The 18,219-nt window shown below is 44.7% G+C and overlaps 1 protein-coding gene and 1 non-coding gene across 3 annotated transcripts in view; one reads left to right on the plus strand and one right to left on the minus strand.

Moving 5' to 3' along the window:
- LOC122736701 (septin-2) overlaps positions 1-18,219 on the minus strand; it is a 136,266-nt gene that overhangs the window by 57,069 nt on the left and 60,978 nt on the right. For both annotated transcript variants that reach the window (XM_043979086.1, XM_043979087.1), the window contains exons 8-9: positions 17,300-17,401; positions 2,169-2,314 (exon numbers count right to left, since the gene is read on the minus strand). In XM_043979086.1, the coding sequence (XP_043835021.1) occupies positions 2,169-2,314; positions 17,300-17,401 (248 nt within the window). The remainder of the gene's footprint in view (positions 1-2,168; positions 2,315-17,299; positions 17,402-18,219) is intronic.
- On the plus strand, positions 12,694-12,800 carry LOC122737467. Its single transcript, XR_006354300.1, has one exon. It is a non-coding gene; the product is annotated as a U6 spliceosomal RNA (small nuclear RNA).

The following is an 18,219-nucleotide window of genomic DNA, read 5'->3' on the forward strand; positions in this document are numbered from 1 at the left end:
GGGAAGCACCTACAGAGTGTCAGTGTAAACACGTAATGAGCCTTCTGAAGAATGGCTTCCCTCACCTTCCACTGTCATCCCAACCATGAGGCCTGGCTCGAGGGGAAAGAGGCTAAGGATTCTCGTTTAGAAGGGCCTGTGGCAAAGCCACCCAACGTCTGTGTTGTTTGACGGAGGCTCGGCCAGGATCCCATCGCAGTCTCTCCTCCCACAGTAAGCAGGGCACTGGAACCTAATCCTGACTCTGGCACTGACTGGCTCCTTTACCTCTTGGAGCCTTAGTTTCCCCTTCTGTAAAGTGAGGACCTTCAACCATCTTGCGGGAACAGGAAGGGGCTGTTAGTAGCAGCAGCTGGGCCCATCCTTAGGCCACCAGAGGGCAGCAGAGGGTTGCTGATGTAACTCCAGAAGCACCTGGGTGTGTTCCCCTCCCACCCTCTCTAGCAAGATCAAAGACAAGCTGTGGATTCCCGAGCTTTTCCACTGAGGCAGGTGGAAATGGAAAGTCAGACCAGAGTTAAACCACAGGAGAAACCTCCCCTTCCGCCCATGACCTTGGTCTTCTTGGTAATCAAAGAGCTTTGGCCCTGGCTGGGAGGAGACATGGGGCCCAACGGCTCCTTCCATGCAGAGACGGCTCATCGATGCATGCGTCCTCTTAGCAATCAACAGCTGGAAAGGCCTCAGCCACCCCCACCCCCGCCACCACCTTCTCTTTCTTCTCCCCCCCAAGAGTCTCAATCTCTCTTTTAGAAGGTGTGCTCACAATTCCAAAGGACTCATGAGAGAAAGTGCTCCCCACGTCCAGAGAAAGAACTACAGAATGCTCCTGGAGGCAGACAATTTTCACTCCTTTTTGTTCTGTTTCTTCAGTCACAACATGACTAATATGGAAATAGGTTTTACATTCCCAAAGAAGACCGTGACACCGGCATGATGTCATGACTTGCACTGAATTGGACTGAAGTAAGGGAGGGCTGTGCAAGGCCACCAACCTCCCTCTCTCCTCCAGAGCCATCTGGGTCCAGCGGCAAGATATGTATCAGGATAACTGGAAATGGCCCCAGATGTCTTAAGGCAATTGGGGTTAAGTGACTTTCCCAGGGTCACACAGCTACTAAGTGTCTGAGGCCGGATTTGAACTCAGGTCCTCTTGACTTCTGGGTCAGTGCTCCAACCACTGTGCCAACTAACTGCCCCAGGTTTTACATGACTGCACATGTATAATCTATATCAGATTGCTTGCTGTCTTGGGGAAGAAGAAGAATTTGGAACTCAAAATCTTTCAAAAAATGAATGTTGAGAATTGTCTTTATATGTAATTGGAAAAAATAAAATACTATTAAAATGTTTTTAAGTGGGGCAGCTAAGTGGCTCAGTGGATAGAGCACCGGCCCTGGAATCAGGAGGACCTGAGTTCAAATCCGGCCTCAGACACTTAACACTTACTAGCTGTGTGACCCTGGGCAAGTCACAACCCCAATTGCCTCACTAAAAAAAAAAAAAGAGAGAGAGATCCTGTACACAAATAGCTGTGTGACCCTGGGCAAGTCACTTAACCCCAATTGCCTCACTAAAAAAAAAAAAAGAGAGAGAGATCCTGTACACAAATAGCTGTGTGACCCTGGGCAAGTCACTTAACCCCAATTGCCTCACTAAAAAAAAAAAAAGAGAGAGAGAGATCCTGTACACAAATAGCTGTGTGACCCTGGGCAAGTCACTTAACCCCAATTGCCTCACTAAAAACAAAAAAAACTAAAAAAAACCATGTTTTTAAGTGCTCACAGAGCCACATCCTCATCTGTTCCCCCTTACTCATTGCATTGCCTTTCTTCTTCAGTCTCTCTCCTGTTACCTTCTCCCACTAGGAAGAAAACAGTACTTTGGCAACCACCAGTGGGGCCCCCCAACAATATGAAGTGAAATGGACCTACTGCTTCACTTCATCACAGGAAACCCCAGGCCAGCCTGTCTGCCGCCATTTTATTAGAACTGAGCAGGTTTGGACTTACTAATTTTTCCTGTAATTAAGTGACTTTCCATCTTATGTATTCAGAAGAAGAAAAATGCCTATAAAACATCCCATGAAAAAAGGGGGTCCTAATGTTTCAAAGGCCACTCAGAGCCAATTAACCCACAAAAAATAAACAAGGGGCAGTCTTACTTACACCAACATAGCCCGCAACTTTAGGAAATCATTGTGCTCTGGATTCTCAACCTCAACCACGCCCCAAGGATACAGGCGGCCTCGGATCTTTTTTCCTTTGACCTCAATGAGTTGGTTAGAACCGATAACAGCAAATGGTATGCTGGCCTAAATGAAGAGAGGGAGAAAAGGAAAATAAAAATTAGTTCTCAGGCATCATTTGTGCTCAAGGAATTAGCCTTAGGCAGAACTAGGTCCATACGCTCAAAGTCTTCAGAGTCAAAAGGGACCTGAGAGATCATCTAGACATCTATGGTGTCAAACTCAAATAAAAATGGTGGCCACTAAATCATACAAAAGGATCCCTGCAGGCCTCATCTCAACTCTGTTATTGTTGTTGTTGTTTTGGTTTTGGTTTTTTTGGTGAGGCAATTGGGGGTAAGTGACTTGCCCAGGGTCACACAGCTAGTAAGTGTCAAGGGTCTGAGGCCGGATTTGAGCTCAGGTCCTCCTGAATCCAGGCCCGGTGCTCTATCCACTCAACTCTGTTTTAAAAATGTAACATTCCCTGTTGTGTTAAACATTTCCCAACAGCCACACTCAGGAGTACAATGGCCACAGGCTGCATGTTTGACACCTCTGATCTAGCCAAATTCCTTCACTTTACAGATGAGGAAAGTGAGGTGGAGGGAAGGGAAAGGACTTGCCCAAAGTCACACTGATAGCAAGTACCTCAGTCAGGATTCAAAATCCAGAGCTCCTTCCACTCAAGCTAAAAGATATTTTGGTAAGTTTCAACTATAAAATTTGTCTTATTTTAAAATAAGAAATATGTTGGTTAATTTCAATTTTAAAATATAAAAACATTAGATAGCACACAAAAGACAGCAGAAACTCTAAAAACAGTTTTTTGGTGTTTTTTTTTTCTTTTTGCAGGGCAATGAGGGTTAAGTGACTTGTCCAAGGTCACACAGCTAGTTAAGTGTCAAGTGTCTGAGGCCAGATTTGAACTCAGGTCCTCCTGACTCCAGGGCAGGTGCTTTATGCACTATGCTACCTAGCGGCCCCTCTAAAAACAGTTTTAATATAGTAAAGTACCATCCCATCAGGGAAAACCAATGAAAATCTACAGATTTACCAAGAGCAGAGCCTCACACTGGTACCCAGGTGGGTAAGAAGCGGCAGGGACAAATGGCTAAGGGAAAGGTCAGACTGACAGTTTCCTGTCACTAATTTTAGAATGGGGACAAGCTAGGTGGCACAGTAAAGAGCACTGGACCTGGAGTCAGGAAGACTTATCTTCCTGAGTTCCAATCCAGCCTCAGACATATCCTACTTGGGTGACCCTGGGCGTCACTTCGCCCTGTTGGCCTCAGTTTCCTCGTCTATAAAATGAGCTGGAGAAGGAAATGACAAACCACTCTGGTATCTCTGCCCAGGAAATCCCAAATGAGGTACCGAAGAGTGAGGCACAAATGAGCGAGCAAAGGAAAATTTAGAATGTTACAGGGAGAACCCCACGAGGTGAGAAGGCAGCCAACGCACGGGGCTGGTGCACCAGATGGAGAGTGAGACAGGAGGAGAGAAGACTGGGCTGGGAAGCATCGGGACTTCCGTGATTCCAAGTCGATCCCCCACAGGAGAGGCGGAGGAGGGTAGATTCGGGGCTTCAATGGGCCTCCACCCTCTCATTTTAGAGAGAAGGAAGCAGTGGCCCAGAGAGGGGGAAGAACCCACCCAAGACCACACAGAGCTACACTAGGGCCAGGGCTGGGACTGGAGCTCAGAACTCTTTACCTACAACCTGCTGCCATCTTTTTCTTTTTTTTTTGCTGTCTACATGCAAGGCCTCATGCTGGGCACTGGTGGAACAACAAGAAGGAAAATAGTCTCTGTCCTCAAGGAGCTGGAATCAGGAGGACCTGAGTTCAAATCCGGCCTCAGACACTCAGAGTTCCCCTGGCACAGAAGGCAAACCTAAGCAGCCACAAGTGTTTTCTGGGCAGAGGGAGAGAAGGCCAAAGTGGGGGCAGGGAAGGCAGAGACGGAGTCACACTGACCACAAAGGGGAGAAGGGAGGATGGGGCATGCCCTAGGAACAGGGGCAGTCAGTGAACAGATGCAGAAACAGCAAATGCAATGTCTTGCTTGGGCAGCAGCTGCATAAAGGACAGTAACAGGAAATGAGTCACTGGTAGAAAGGAACAGTTAGAGCTTGGGGTGGGGGGGACTGAGTTCAACCCCCTTTTACAGAAGAGCAAACTAAGGCACAGAGAAGTGACTTGTCCAGGGTCACACAGCAAGTAAGTGTCCAAGGGTAAGCTCTGAACCAAGGTCTTTTTGACTGCCCCCTTCCACTACAAGGCTCTGCCTCTAAAGTATGGAAAGTGGGCTGAGATCAGACTGTAGGGGGCTTTAAATGACAGGTGGAGGAGCCTGTGATGTATCCTGAAGAAAATAACAGGGAGTTTCTGAAGACTCTTAAGCAAAACCTGAGTCTTGGGAAGATAATTTTGTTGGAGGACATAATGGGGCCAGAGAGACGAGAGGCCAGGGGTCCTCCTTGGGAGCGGCAAGGCAAGGAGTTCAAGCCGGATGGGAGGAAGACCTGAATTCATCATGAGGTGGCCAAGGCAGGGAGGAGAAAGGGATGGACACAAGAGGTGTGACAGCGACAGAACTGACAAGGCCCCAGCGAATAAGGGGCAGGAAAGAGAGAAGAATAACTGTGAGTATACTGAACCTGAATGACTGGAAGGATGATATCCTCAAAAGAAATGAGGCAGCGGGGTGGTGCAGAGGGTAGAACACAGGCCTGGAATCAGGACGGTCTGGATACAAATCCAGCCTCAGACACTGCGCCAAGCACTTCCTGACCCTGGGCAAGTAATTTCACCTCTGTTTCTATGTTTCCTCACCCTTAAAATGGGGGTAATCCTGGCCCCCACATCACTAGGTTGTGAGGAGAAAATGAGATATCTATAAAGCACTTTGGAAAACCTTAAAGTGCTGCATGAGAGTTATTGTTATTAATAATAAATAGGCGAGGAAGAAGGGGAAGTTTCAAGGGGAACATAATTGTCTTTGTTCTGTACATTTAAGATGCCAAGAGGAAATCCAGGCAGTTAGGGACAGATGGTGTTAAGGTGGTAAGGATTTTTGGAGGAGTATCTAAATTTGGGAGTTACACATGTAAAGATGACAAATTATATGTATGTCAGGGTCTATGATAAATAAGCTTTTTATGAGAGATCATAACATCACCAAGAGAACACGTATAGAGAAAGAATCAAAAAAGGACCCAAGACAGAGACTTGGGGTTATAATCCCTGTCAGAGTGGGGGATCCAACAAACCAAAACAGCCAACAAGCATTTATGAAGCACCTACTGTATGCTGAGGGCTGGGGCTATCAAAGGAAGAGGAATCAGTCCAAAGGAGACCAAGAAGGAGAGTAAGGAAAAGAAGAAAACAGAGCAGGGTCAGCTTTCCAAGCTCGCGGTGGGGAAGCAGGGCTGGATGGGAGCTCATGAGTCACAGCTGATGCCATCCCCAGCACAGCTTCCAGGAATAAGGAGGTGACGAGGCTTCCACCCTGTGCCCCAGTCAGACCCCGGTAACAGCACCGTGTTCCATCCAGGCACCACGTTTTAGGAAGGACGTGGCTCAGCTGAAAGGCATTTCAGCACTTACAACATGCCAGGCACTGGGGTAAACACTAGGAATACAGAGAAAGGAAAAAGCAGTTGCCACCCTCACCAAGCTCTCTAGACAAACGGGGTCATCTAACAAGGTCTTAACCTCCTGGTGTGTTAGGGACCCCTTGGGCAGTCAATCTGGTGAAGCCTACCCACTTCTCAGAATCAGGTTTTGGAATGCATATCACAAAATAGAGAGGATAATAAAGGAAACCAATTATGTTGGAATACTGCTGTCAAAATATTTGATGTACACCAAGTTCACAGGCCCCAGGCTGAGCAGCCCTGAAATAGAGGAAGCACAGCCAGGGTAGTGAGTGAAAGGCATTGTGTCCATGCCACATAAGGATCAGGCAAAGAAGCTGGGGAATAAGACCAACTAGGGGGATATAAAAACTGCTGCTGAGGATCTGAAGGAATCTGCACTCTCCAAGGGCAGAATGACAAGCTGACACCACAAATTGTAGTAAGCTTGTGGTTTGGGTTTTGAACCTAATCTATAACTTTATTTTTTTAAAATGCATTACTATTTTTAACATTCTTTTTAAAATTTTAGAGTTCCAATTTCTCTCCCTCCCAGCCTTTCCTTACCCACTGAGGAGGCAAACAATATAACAATTATACATGTGAAATCATGCAAAATACATTTTTATGTTAACCATATTGCAAATAATAACAAAGCAAAAAATGAGAAAATTATACTTCAATTTGCACTGAGAGTTCATCAGTTTTCTCCCTGAGGGTGGATAACATTTTTTCATCATGAGTCCTTTCAAATTGTCTTGGATCATTGTATTGCTCAAAGTAGCTAAGTTATTCACATTTGATTAATGTTACAATGTTGCTGTTACTGTGTACAATGTTCTCCCAGTTCTGCTCACTTTACTTTACATCAGCGCATGTAAGTCTTTCTAGGTTTTTCTGAAATCACCCCCCTCGTCATTTCTTATTGCACAATAGTTTTCCATCACAATCATGTGGCGCAATTTGTTCAGCCATTATCCCAATTTATGAGCTTCCCCTTGATTTACAATTCTTTAACCTCAGAGAAAGAGCTGCTACAAATATTCTTTGTATATATGTCATTTTCCTTTTGTTTGGTTGGTTTTTTGTGGGTCTTTTTTTTCCTTTGGCTTTGATTTCTTTGGGGCACAAACGTAGTCATATTGCTGGGTCAGAAGGCGTGCAGTTTTATAGCCCTTTGGGTATAGCTCCAAATTGTTCTCCAGAATGTTTGGACCAGTTTACAACTCCACAACCAACAATTCAGTAGTGTCCCTATTTTTCCACATCCCCTCCAGTATATTTCATTTCTGATAGATATAAATTGTTTTAATTTGCATTTCTCTAATCAATAATGTTTTGATTTGTATTTGGTTTTAATTTGCATTTCTCTAATCAATAATGATCTGGAGCATTTTTTCCATATGACTATAGATAGCTTTAATTTCTCCTTCTGAAAACTGCCTGTTCATATCCTTTGACTATAAATTGGGGAATGGCTCTTATTCTTATAAAACTGACTCAGTTCCCTATATATTTGAGAATTAGGCCTTTATTAGAGAAACCTACTGTAAAATTATTTTATATTAATTCATTTTCTATGGTACCTTTTAGCAAAACTGTGGTTTCCTTGATTATTTCTTATCAATTAAGTCTATTTTTGCTTTTACTTTGTCTGAGATCATGAATGCTAATCCAGCCTTTTTTACTTGAGCTGAAGCATAATAGATTCTGCTTCTGCCCCCCACTTTAACCCTGCCTGTGTCCTTCTGTTTCAAATATATCTCTTAAAAAAACAACAAAAACATATTGTTGGATTCTGGTTTTAAATCCATTATGCTTTCTACTTTCATTATACGGGTGAGTTCATTCCATTCACATTCAGAGTTATGATTACTAAATGTGTATTACCCTCCATCCCACTTTCTTCTATTAAGCTTCTCTTTTTATCCTATCCTTCCCCAAAGTCTGTTTTGCTTCTGACTACTGCCTCCCTTAATCCACCCTCCCTTTTGTCATCCCTGCCCCATTCTCTTATCCACTTCCCATCTTATTTGCCTGTTGAATACAATAGATTTCTATACCCAACTGAGTGTATTCTTCTCTTCCCCTCTTAAACCAATTCAGATGAGTGAGGTTTTAACATTGCCCACCCACCCCCCATTCCCCCATTTCCCCAACACTCTAAGAGTCTTTTTTGTGCACCTCTTTTATGTGAGATAATTTCTGCTATCCTACCTCTCCCTTCCCTGTTCTCCCAGCGCAACCCTTTTTCTCACCACATATTTTTAGATCATAACAACATAATCAACTCACAGCTGTGCCATATTTCTATGTAAACACCTTCTAACTGCCCTAATAAAGTTCTTAGGAGTTACATGTATCATCTTCCCATATAGTAATGTAGACAGTTTAACTTTATCGAGTCCCTTATGATTTCTCTTTCATGTTTATCTTTTTATGCTTGAGTCTTATATTTGAATCTCAAAATTTCTATTCAGCTTTGGTCTTTTCATCAGAATGTTCTCAATTTCATTAAATATTCATTTTCCCCCTGAAGGATTATACTCAGTTTTGCTGGGTAGGTGATTCTTGGTTGCAATCCTAGCCTTCCAAAATATCATATTCCAAGCCCTCCACTTCTTTAACTTGGAAGCTGCTAAATCTTGTGTAATCCTGACTATAGCTTCATGATATATGAATTATTTCTTTCTGACCATTTGCAATATTTTCTCCTTGACCCAAAGTTCTAGAATTTGACTACAATATTTCTGGGAGTTTTATTTTGGATCTCCCTCAGGAGATTGGTGGAATTTTACAATTCCTACTTTACCCTCTGGATGTAAGATATTGGGGGCAGTTTTCCCTTATGATTTCTGGAAATATAATGTCAAGGTCTTTCTTTGATCATGGCTTTGAGGTAGTCCAATAACTCTTAAATTATCTCTCTCTTTTTTTAAATTCTTCTTCTTTTTTTTTTTTTTAAGTGAGGCAATTGGGGTTAAGTGACTTGCCCAGGGTCACACGGCTAGAAAGTGTCAAGTGTCTGAGGCCGGATTTGAACTCAGGTCCTCCTGACTCCAGGGCTGGTGCTCTATCCACTGCACCACCTAGCTGCCCCTTAAATTATCTCTACTTGATCTGTTCCAGGTCAGTTGTTTTTCCAATAAGATATTTCATATTTTCTTCTACTTTTTTTGTTCTTTTGGATGTTTTATTGTTTCTTGATATCGCATGTAATCAGCTTTCCCAACTCTAATTTTTAAGGAATTATTTTCTTCAGTGAGCTTTTGTACCTCTTTTTCCATTTGGATAATTCTGTTTTTAAGATGTTATTTTCTTCAGTGCCTCTTTTACGATTTCTGTGCCTCTTTTACCAAGCTGGTAATTCTCTTTTCATAATTATCTTGTATCAGTCTTATTTCTTTTCCCAATTTTTCCTCTACCATGCTTATGTCTTTCTTTAACACTTCCAAAAATTCTTGTTGGGCTTGTGTCTAATTTGCATTTTTCTTTGAGGCTTTGCTTGTGGCTGTTTTCACACTGTTGTCTTCTTTTAAGTTTGTGACTTGGTCTTTCCCAGCCACTATTGTAGCTTTTATGGTTAAGTTCTTTGTTGTTGTTTGCTCATTTTTCCAGCCTATTTTTTTATTTTGAACTTTATGTTAAAGTTGGGCTTGGGGGAGACATTGTCCCAAGCTTCAGGCTTTTTCATGCTGCTGTTTTTAGAGCTAGTTCTAGGGACCTGCTAGTTTTCATTACTTCCAAGGTGGTGTGATCTGTGGAGAAGTGTGATCACTGTTCTCCTGATCTGCATGGTCTTTACCTAGGAAGGCTCCTTGATCCCCTTTAGCCACAAGCACTAGCTTTCCTCTTGGCCCTAAAACTGTGAGCAGGTCCTCTGCTCTCTTGTGAATGAACACAAACATTCCTCTCTATTCTGGAACTGCAACCCCAAACTACATATGGGCAATAGAGTTGCCAATCATGCCAACAAAGGGTTCCCTTTAATTTATTTCTGATTAGTTGTCTGACTCCCTTACCTTCTCTTGGCTAAGAGCTCTCAAAGTTTCTGCTGCCACTGTTATCAGTTATCTCCAAGGCCCACTAATGGTGCTACAGCAATGTGTGCTATAAGCTGTACCTCCCCCTACCCCACTCCCAGTGTCACAGACCTGTCTTGCCACCACCTAAGTTATTTTAACCTGGAAAAAAGTCTCACCCTGATCTTTTATTGGCTCTGCTACTCCAAAATTTGATTTGAGATGTTATTTTAAAGTTGTTTGGAGGGGAATGTTGGGAGAGTTCTGCTGGGTTTCTGGCTCTACTTCGCTATCTTGGCTCCCAACCAGCAAGCTTGTTAACAAATTTTGCTAATACTTTAAGGTGTTTAAAATCACCATGGGCTTCCTTGGCAGTCATTGCACCAGTTCCTGCACTAAAGGTCTTTAGGCAAAATCATGGTGACCAATGGCTGGGTATGCTGTAGAAAGATATGTTTTTAGGCTTAGATTGGACAAGAGGTCTACCAAGGCTCTTTCCTGCTCGGAGAGCCTGTGGGACCAGGCAAGGAGAGAGTGTCCAGGAGGAGTGGGCAGTCAACACTGTCAAAAGCTTTACAGAGGCCAAAGAGCATGAGGAATAAGAAAAAGCCAATAGATATAACAGTAAGGGACTGTCTCAGTCAAGTGTTGAAGTCATAAAGGACAAAGAAAAGAGTTGAAAAATGAGTGGGAAGTAAGGACATGGAGGAAATGAGAGGATACTCAATCTAACAGTTTATCTCTGAGAGGAAAAAGAAATATAGCATGACTGGTTGAAATGGCGAGAGCAAGGGAAAGTATTGGAAAGATGGGAGAGAACTGGTCCTCTCAACTTCCAGATTATCATGGAAGGTACACCCAAGTCTGCAAGCAAGGATCTTCCATCTCCCTGATCTTCCCTTCCTCTCCCATTGGCACCAATGACATGCAAAGTCCTAGTGAATCCTCAACATCTCTCATCTGTCTCTTTCTTACACTGCAGCAGCACGACTCCAGGTTGTCATCACCTTGCCACTGGTCTACTTCAATAACCAGACCTAATGGGTCCCCTCCATCATCCACCTTCCACAATTTGCCAAAGGGATACTCCTACTATCTTAGCCAGACCCACCCAACTATGCCAGTCCTCTGCCCAAGAAGCTTCAGATGACCCCCAGAGCCACTGGGATAAAATACAAACTTGGCTGGCATTTAAAGCCTTTTCCTATCTGGCTCCAGCCTACCTTTCTAGGCTGATGACACATTAATTCCCTTCACACATTCTACACTCAATCAATCAATTAATTAATGAACATTAAGCACCTACTACATGCCAGGCACTGTGTTAGTGCTGGGCATACAAAGAAGAGGCAAAAGGCAGGTCCTGCCCTCAAGGAGCTCACAACATGCAAACAAATCTAGACTAACAAGCTCTACACGGGATAAACAGGAAATAATGAACAGAGAGAAGGTGCTGGAATTCACAACGGTTGGCAAAGACTTCCTGTGGGAGATGGGAAGCCGGGGAGGTCAGCGGGCAGACATTCCTGTACATGACATGCCATCTCTTGCCTCCATACCTTTGCAGAGGCTGTGACCAATGCCTGGAATGCCCTCCCCTCTCTTAGAATCCCTGGCTCCCTGTAAGGCTCAGCACAAATGCCATCTTCTCCAAGAAACACATCCTCACATCCCAAGCTGTAAGTTCCCTTTTCCCCATCTCCCCCCCCACCCCGGGCTCTTGCACACACATGCACACGCGCGCACACACACACACACACACACACACACACAATTATCACATAGCTATTTTCATTTACTCTTTTGGGATCACATTACAGAATGTAAGCTCCTTGAAGGCAGGGACAGTATCACTTCTGTCTTAGTATCCTCATTGCCTAGCACAGCCCCTGGCACACAGTAGGCAATTAACCAATGCTCGTAGGCAACAGGAAAGAGAGAAGTTGAGACAGAGCGAGACTGGACCTGTGAGCAAGAGAAATGATAGGAATAAAGGGTAAATTCCCCAGGGGGGCAAAATAGTCAGGATCAAGATGAGAGAGAACTAGGTTGGGCTCAGGAGAAGCCAAAGAGTGATGGGCACCGAGGAGATGATGGGTGGGTGGGTGGGTGTGGGCTGCAGCATGTTACTTGGCCATGAGAAATCATAGAAAAGCTATCCCTTGGGGCAGGCCTGACTAGTCCAGGAAAAGGGCCAATCATGGACTGACTGTGAGGATGGCAGAAGCAGAGAAGGCCTCTGGCAGACCAGCCAGATCCTCCACAAGGATGAACAGATGGACACAGGCATCGAGGCACAGAATCTGCCCCCTGAGATCACAGACTGGTGGGACCAGGAGCTAGAAGGGGCCTTAGAGACCACCCAGGTGCTAGGGATGTGGCCAAGACTGCAAAGGAAGGAGTAAATTCTGGACAAGCCAGTTAGTTCTACCTGAGGAGAGTGAGAGGGGAGAGGAGTAACACCTCCCACAGTGGGTTGTGAGAACTGATATGCCACCCCCTACTGGAGAGATACTATAGGGAAGCTCCGCCATGAGGAGAAGGCATGTGATTTAGAAAACATGTGACTTTAGAGTCCAGAAGCTGGCTGGCCGGCGTCCAGGAACTTGCATCTGTAGAGCCGCCTCTTAGACTTGTCAATCAAAGTTGTCAGCCAATTAGCTTGGAGCTGTGTATGTGGACGGCCCTGTTTCCTTTTGGAGAGGAGGCTTCTGGGAGGAGGAAGGAAACGTTGGAGGCTGTTGGGTTCCTGACCTCGGTTTGGAGAGGTCAGATGATGGGGTCTCTTAGAAATAGTTAGATCTGTGCTCGCTTCGGCAGCACAAATACTAAAATTGGAACGATACAGAGAAGATTAGCATGGCCCCTGCGCAAGGATGACATGCAAATTCATGAAGCGTTCCATATTTAAAAATAAATAAATAAAATAAAACATAATGCTTTAAATAAAAAAAAAATAGAAATAGTTAGATCTATTTCCTCTCTCTCGCTTTTGCACCCAGGACCTCGTATGGAGTGGAGCAGAGATGCTGGCTCCCTTAGATAGATAGATGAAGGTATCTTGGCCTCTTTCTCTCTGATCACTAGATTCTAATGCACCTTAATAAAATGATTAAAAGTCTAAACTCTTGCTAAAGATTCTAATTTGGGGCGACCACTCATTAGATTTTAGACATTCTAGCTAGAATTTTAGACCCTTACGGTGTCATTCTTGACCTCATCCGGCCTGCCCCTGCTACCCAGAAAGGTCTACAGTTTTTCTCCCAGCATTTGACTCGGTGGCTCTATTCCCCCTCTGAGCTGCTACCAGAGCTAAGTAGAAAGGAGGGGATGTCTTGGGAAACAGCCAAAGCCGGGTCACTCCATCCACACAACCCACAATCAGCCAATGCCATCATCAAAGAGCCTTGGGAAATTGGGTCATTCCAGCCTTGGTGGCTCCAATGAATCCCAGCTTGAGAAAAGCACCAGTGTGCCTGGTGACCTCTGAGGCCCAGGAAACAAAAACCGAACCTAAGAAATGGCGGACTGCAACAGGAATGAGAGGCGCTCATTGTCCCCATAGATCTTCAAGTGCAGAGAAGTGTTCTCCGCCTGCCTTGCAGGTCCTTCTCTCCCAGCAGGGTGCCAGGCAGGAAGGCCCCACCCCCAACACCGGCTGCACTACGCATGTGTTAGTGCCATGCTCTTGTAGGGAGAGGTTTTCAAACCTTCACTCCAAAAAGCCTCGGCTCTCTGAATGAGCCTCTCTTTCTTTCTAGGGCACAGCTGCGGGGGAAATAGGCCTTGGTGCTATGGGGAGCATTCTAGACAAAAAACCAGGAGGGATGGGCTCCTTTCTCAGCCCTGACCTTGAGTGAGCAGCCACACTCACTGGCTAATCTAGGAGATGGTGACAATGATCCCCACCCTGCCTACCTCCCCAGGGGCTCTGTGATCATCACATGAAATAATGCCTGTTAAAGGGCTCTGAAAACTCCCAAGTGCAGTCTGGCAGATCTACGGATGAGGGAAGACTTTATGACAAGACAAGAGAGAGAGAAAGCATTACAGAAAGTAAAATGGATAACTTTGGTTACATGAAATTAAAAAGGTTTTGCCCAAATAAATCAATGCAGTCAAGATTAGAAGGAAAGCAAAAACTGGGGAAAACATTTTACAAGTTTCTCTCATAAAGGCCTCATTTCTCAAATGTATAGGGAACTGAATCAAATCGATAAGAATATGAATCATTCCCCAACTGACAAATGGTCAAAGGATAGAAACCGTTTTCAGAAGAAATCAAAGGTAACTACAGTCATGTGAAAAAAATCACTGTTGAAATGCAAATTAAAATAACTTTGAGGGGGCGGCTAGGTGGCACAGTGGATAAAGCACGGGCCCTGGATTCAGGAGTACCTGAGTTCAAATCCAGCCTCAGACACTTGACACTTACTAGCTGTGTGACCCTGGGCAAATCACTTAAACCCCATTGCCCCGCAAAAAACAAAACAAAACAAAACCCCACAACTTTGAGGTACCATCTCATACCTATCAGAAATGACAAATGTTAGAGGGGATGTAGAAAAAAAAGGACACTAATGCACTGCTGGTGGAGCTGTGAACTGATCCAACCATTTTGGAGAACAATTTAGAACTATACCTAAAGGGTTATAAAACTATGAATACCCTTTGACCCAGTGATACCATTACTAGGTCTGAACCTCAAAGAGATTTTTTTAAAAAGGGAAAAGGGCCCACATGTACAAAAATATTTATAGCAGCTCTCTTTGTGGGGGCAAAGAATTGGAAACTATAGGGATGCCCATCAATTGGGGAAAGGCTTAACAAGTTGTGGCATATGAATGTGATGGAATACTAGTGTGCAATAGCAAATGATGGGCAGAATGTTTTCAGAAAAACCTGGCAAGACTTACACAAACTGATGCAAAATGAAATGAACAGAACTAGGAGATCATTGTACACAATAACAGCAACACTGTAACGATAATCAACTGTGAATGACTTAGCTCTTCTTAGCAATACAATGATCCAAAACAGTTCGGAAGGATTTATGATAAAAAATGCTATCCAATCCCAAAGAAGGAAGCAACTAAGTCTCTTTTTTAAAATTAGAAAAAAAAATTTTTTTAATTTTAATTTTTTTTATTTCCCGAAGTTACATGTAAAAACAAATTTTCACGTCGATTTTTAAAACTTTGTGCTCCGTATTCTCTTCCTTCCTCCCTCCCCACCCCACCCCACTTAAGAACTCAAGCAATTCAATATAAATTATACATGTGTAGGGGGCAGCTAGGTGGTGCAGTGGATAAAGCACTGGCTGGCCCTGGATTCAGAAGGACCTGAGTTCAAATCCGGCCTCAGACACTTGACACTTACTAGCTGTGTGACCCTGGGCAAGTCACTTAATCCCCATTGCCCACACACACACACACACACACACACACACACACACACACACACACACACACACACACACATTATACATGTGCAGTCATACAAAACATAACAGACCAAAAAAAAAAAAAACCCTTTAGAAAGAGGAACCAACAAAAACAAAGAAAAAAATTATACTTCAATCTGCATTCAAATACCATCAGTTCTTTATCTTTATCTGTAGATGGATTGTATTTTTCTAAGTTCTTCTGATAGCATCCTCTTCCTCATTTCTTACAGTACAATAGTGAGGAATAAATTAAGTCTCAATGGAGATTGAAACAGACTTTTTAAACTTTCTTTTTCTTGGGGGTTTTGTGTGTTTTTTTCTTTTGCAACATGGCTAATATGACAACATGCTCTGCATAACTACACATGTAGGGTCTATTTCAAATTGCTCGCCGGGGAGAGGGAAGGGAGAGGAAAGGACAAAATCTGGAACTGAAAATTTTTAAAAAGCAAATGTTAAAAACTGCTTTTACATGTAACTGGAAAAAAATAAAATCAATTTTTAAAAAATTCCTGAGTGCTATGTAGATGTCTGCGTGTTTTTGTTTTGACCTACACCACCTTGGTATGGAGAACTCCCTATAAGCAAAGTCTCTCTAGCAATGCTGACCCACAGTGGCTCTATGCCTTATCATCTGAGCACTGCCTGGGGCCAGAGTGGAATTTAGGGTGGCACCTGAAGCCAGGGCTTCCTGTCTCTGAGGCTGCCTCTCACCTACAAACGAGGCTGTAACCATTGAGATTTTTATGAATGTGAATTATTTGTTTTGTTTTATTTTGTTTTGTGGAGCAATGAGGGTTAAGTGACTTGCCCAGGGTCACACAGTTAGTAAGTGTCAAGTGTCTGGGGCCAGATTTGAACTCAGGTCCTCCTAAATCCAGGGCCAGTGCTTTATCCACTGCACCACCTCACTGCCCCTATAAATGTGGATTATTAAAGGAGACTGAGTTCCTTCTCCTCTCCAAGCAATCAGGGCTTCTGGGTTGGACGTTCTGCCATGTTGCTTGCCCTCTCCCCACCCCACAATTCAGTCTCTGCTTGATACCTGGGGGGCCAGACCTGCCACAGGAAGGGAAGCCCTGCAGAGCACTCTCCTCTACTCCTGGGCAGCACAGGCCAGCAACACCAGGAGCCTGCAGGTTTCCTCTACTTTCTCCTCCCTTTTGGTCCTATGTGTACTCCAAAAAGTCAGCTACTAAAAGGCCCCGGGGCTGTTAGAGAGTTTCCCAAGTCCGTTTGTTGGAGCTAATTCATAAAAGAGGATGTCAAGCATGGGGAAAGTGAGGGAGAGGAGAGAGAGGCTTGACGTGCTGCTGCTGCTGTCATGGAGAACAAAGTACCAAAGACAAGACACTGTGGAGAACCTGGGTACAAATCCCCACTCAGGGGAGAGTCTGGGCAATTTCTTATTTAATTTTTCTGACACTCTGGTTCCTCATCTATCAAAGAGGAGATTGGTTCCTTCCAGTTCTAGATCTTTGAAGCTCTTTGAGCCTTTCTGTCCTTAACTGTGAAGCTAGACTAATGATCCCAGAGCTATGCCACCACATAGAGTTGGGAGGGACACACGTTCACGCATTATCAGATTAAAGGTCTGAGACCAGAACCTTCACTTTATAGATGAGGAAAGCAAGGCCTGTGGCACTGAAGTGACTTGCCCAAGATCACCCATTCAGTAATTGACAGAACCAGGATCTGAGGCCAAGAGAAATGGTTATCTCAGCTCTTCCGTCCCTCTCTTGGGTGAACAAGACAGAAGGGACTCAGGCCATGACAAAGCCCATGTTGGCACAGAGGCCCCCAGCAAGGCTCCTGCGTATTTTGCCACATAGTCTTTCTTTTTCTTCCCAAACCAGGTCTTCAAGGAATAAAAGCCCTCTGTGCATAACCATGGTCTTGTTGAGTAGCATATTTGGTAAATGCAGTCAGCAAAACAAGGCACAAAGAGCAAAAGACAAGCTCACCTTCAGGACTCTGGTTTGCTCTTTGAACTCCTCATCTTCATCAGAGTCTGCATCAGGCAACTGATAAATTCGAATGCCATGTTCAGAGATTTCATCCAGGATCTATGGGGGAGGAGAAAGGGAGGAAGAGAAATGGCATCGTCACATACCAGGATGGCTCTGGGCCTGGCCAAGACCAGGACATGACGTTCTCCTGCCGAGGTCACTCTTGCCCCCCCCAAAGAAAACCCTGGACTACACTGGAGCATCAAGACTCTACAAAGGAGCCTAAACCTCAAGTGGGGCACAATGGTAGTCTGTGGAGATAAAGATGACTACTTGGGAGGGGACTTTGAATGGAGAGCTGGCCCGGAGAGAAGGCATCCTCCACCCCCAGCAAGGACAACCTGGCCTAGAATGAAGGAAAGGAGAGGTTGTGCCAACCCCCACCTAGGAAAGCTTGGCCTACCTTAGAGAGGTGAGGAGAGGCCACACCAGCTCCTATCTAGGAGAGCCTGGTCTACCTTGGAGAGGAGAGGAGAGGCCGCACCAGCTCCTATCTAGGAGAGCCTGGCCTACCTTGGAGAGGTGAGGAGAGGCCACACCAGCCCCTATCTAGGAGAGCCTGGCCTACCTTGCAGAGGTGAGGAGAGGCCACACCAGCTCCTATCTAGGAGAGCCTGGCCTACCTTGGAGAGGAGAGGAGAGGAGAGGCCGCACCAGCTCCTATCTAGGAGAGCCTGGTCTACCTTGGAGAGGAGAGGAGAGGCCGCACCAGCTCCTATCTAGGAGAGCCTGGCCTACCTTGCAGAGGTGAGGAGAGGCCGCACCAGCTCCTATCTAGGAGAGCCTGGTCTACCTTGGAGAGGAGAGGAGAGGCCGCACCAGCTCCTATCTAGGAGAGCCTGGTCTACCTTGGAGAGGAGAGGAGAGGCCGCACC

Source organism: Dromiciops gliroides, chromosome 1 (genome assembly GCF_019393635.1).
Source record: "Dromiciops gliroides isolate mDroGli1 chromosome 1, mDroGli1.pri, whole genome shotgun sequence".
Classification (NCBI taxonomy): Eukaryota; Metazoa; Chordata; class Mammalia; order Microbiotheria; family Microbiotheriidae; genus Dromiciops; species Dromiciops gliroides.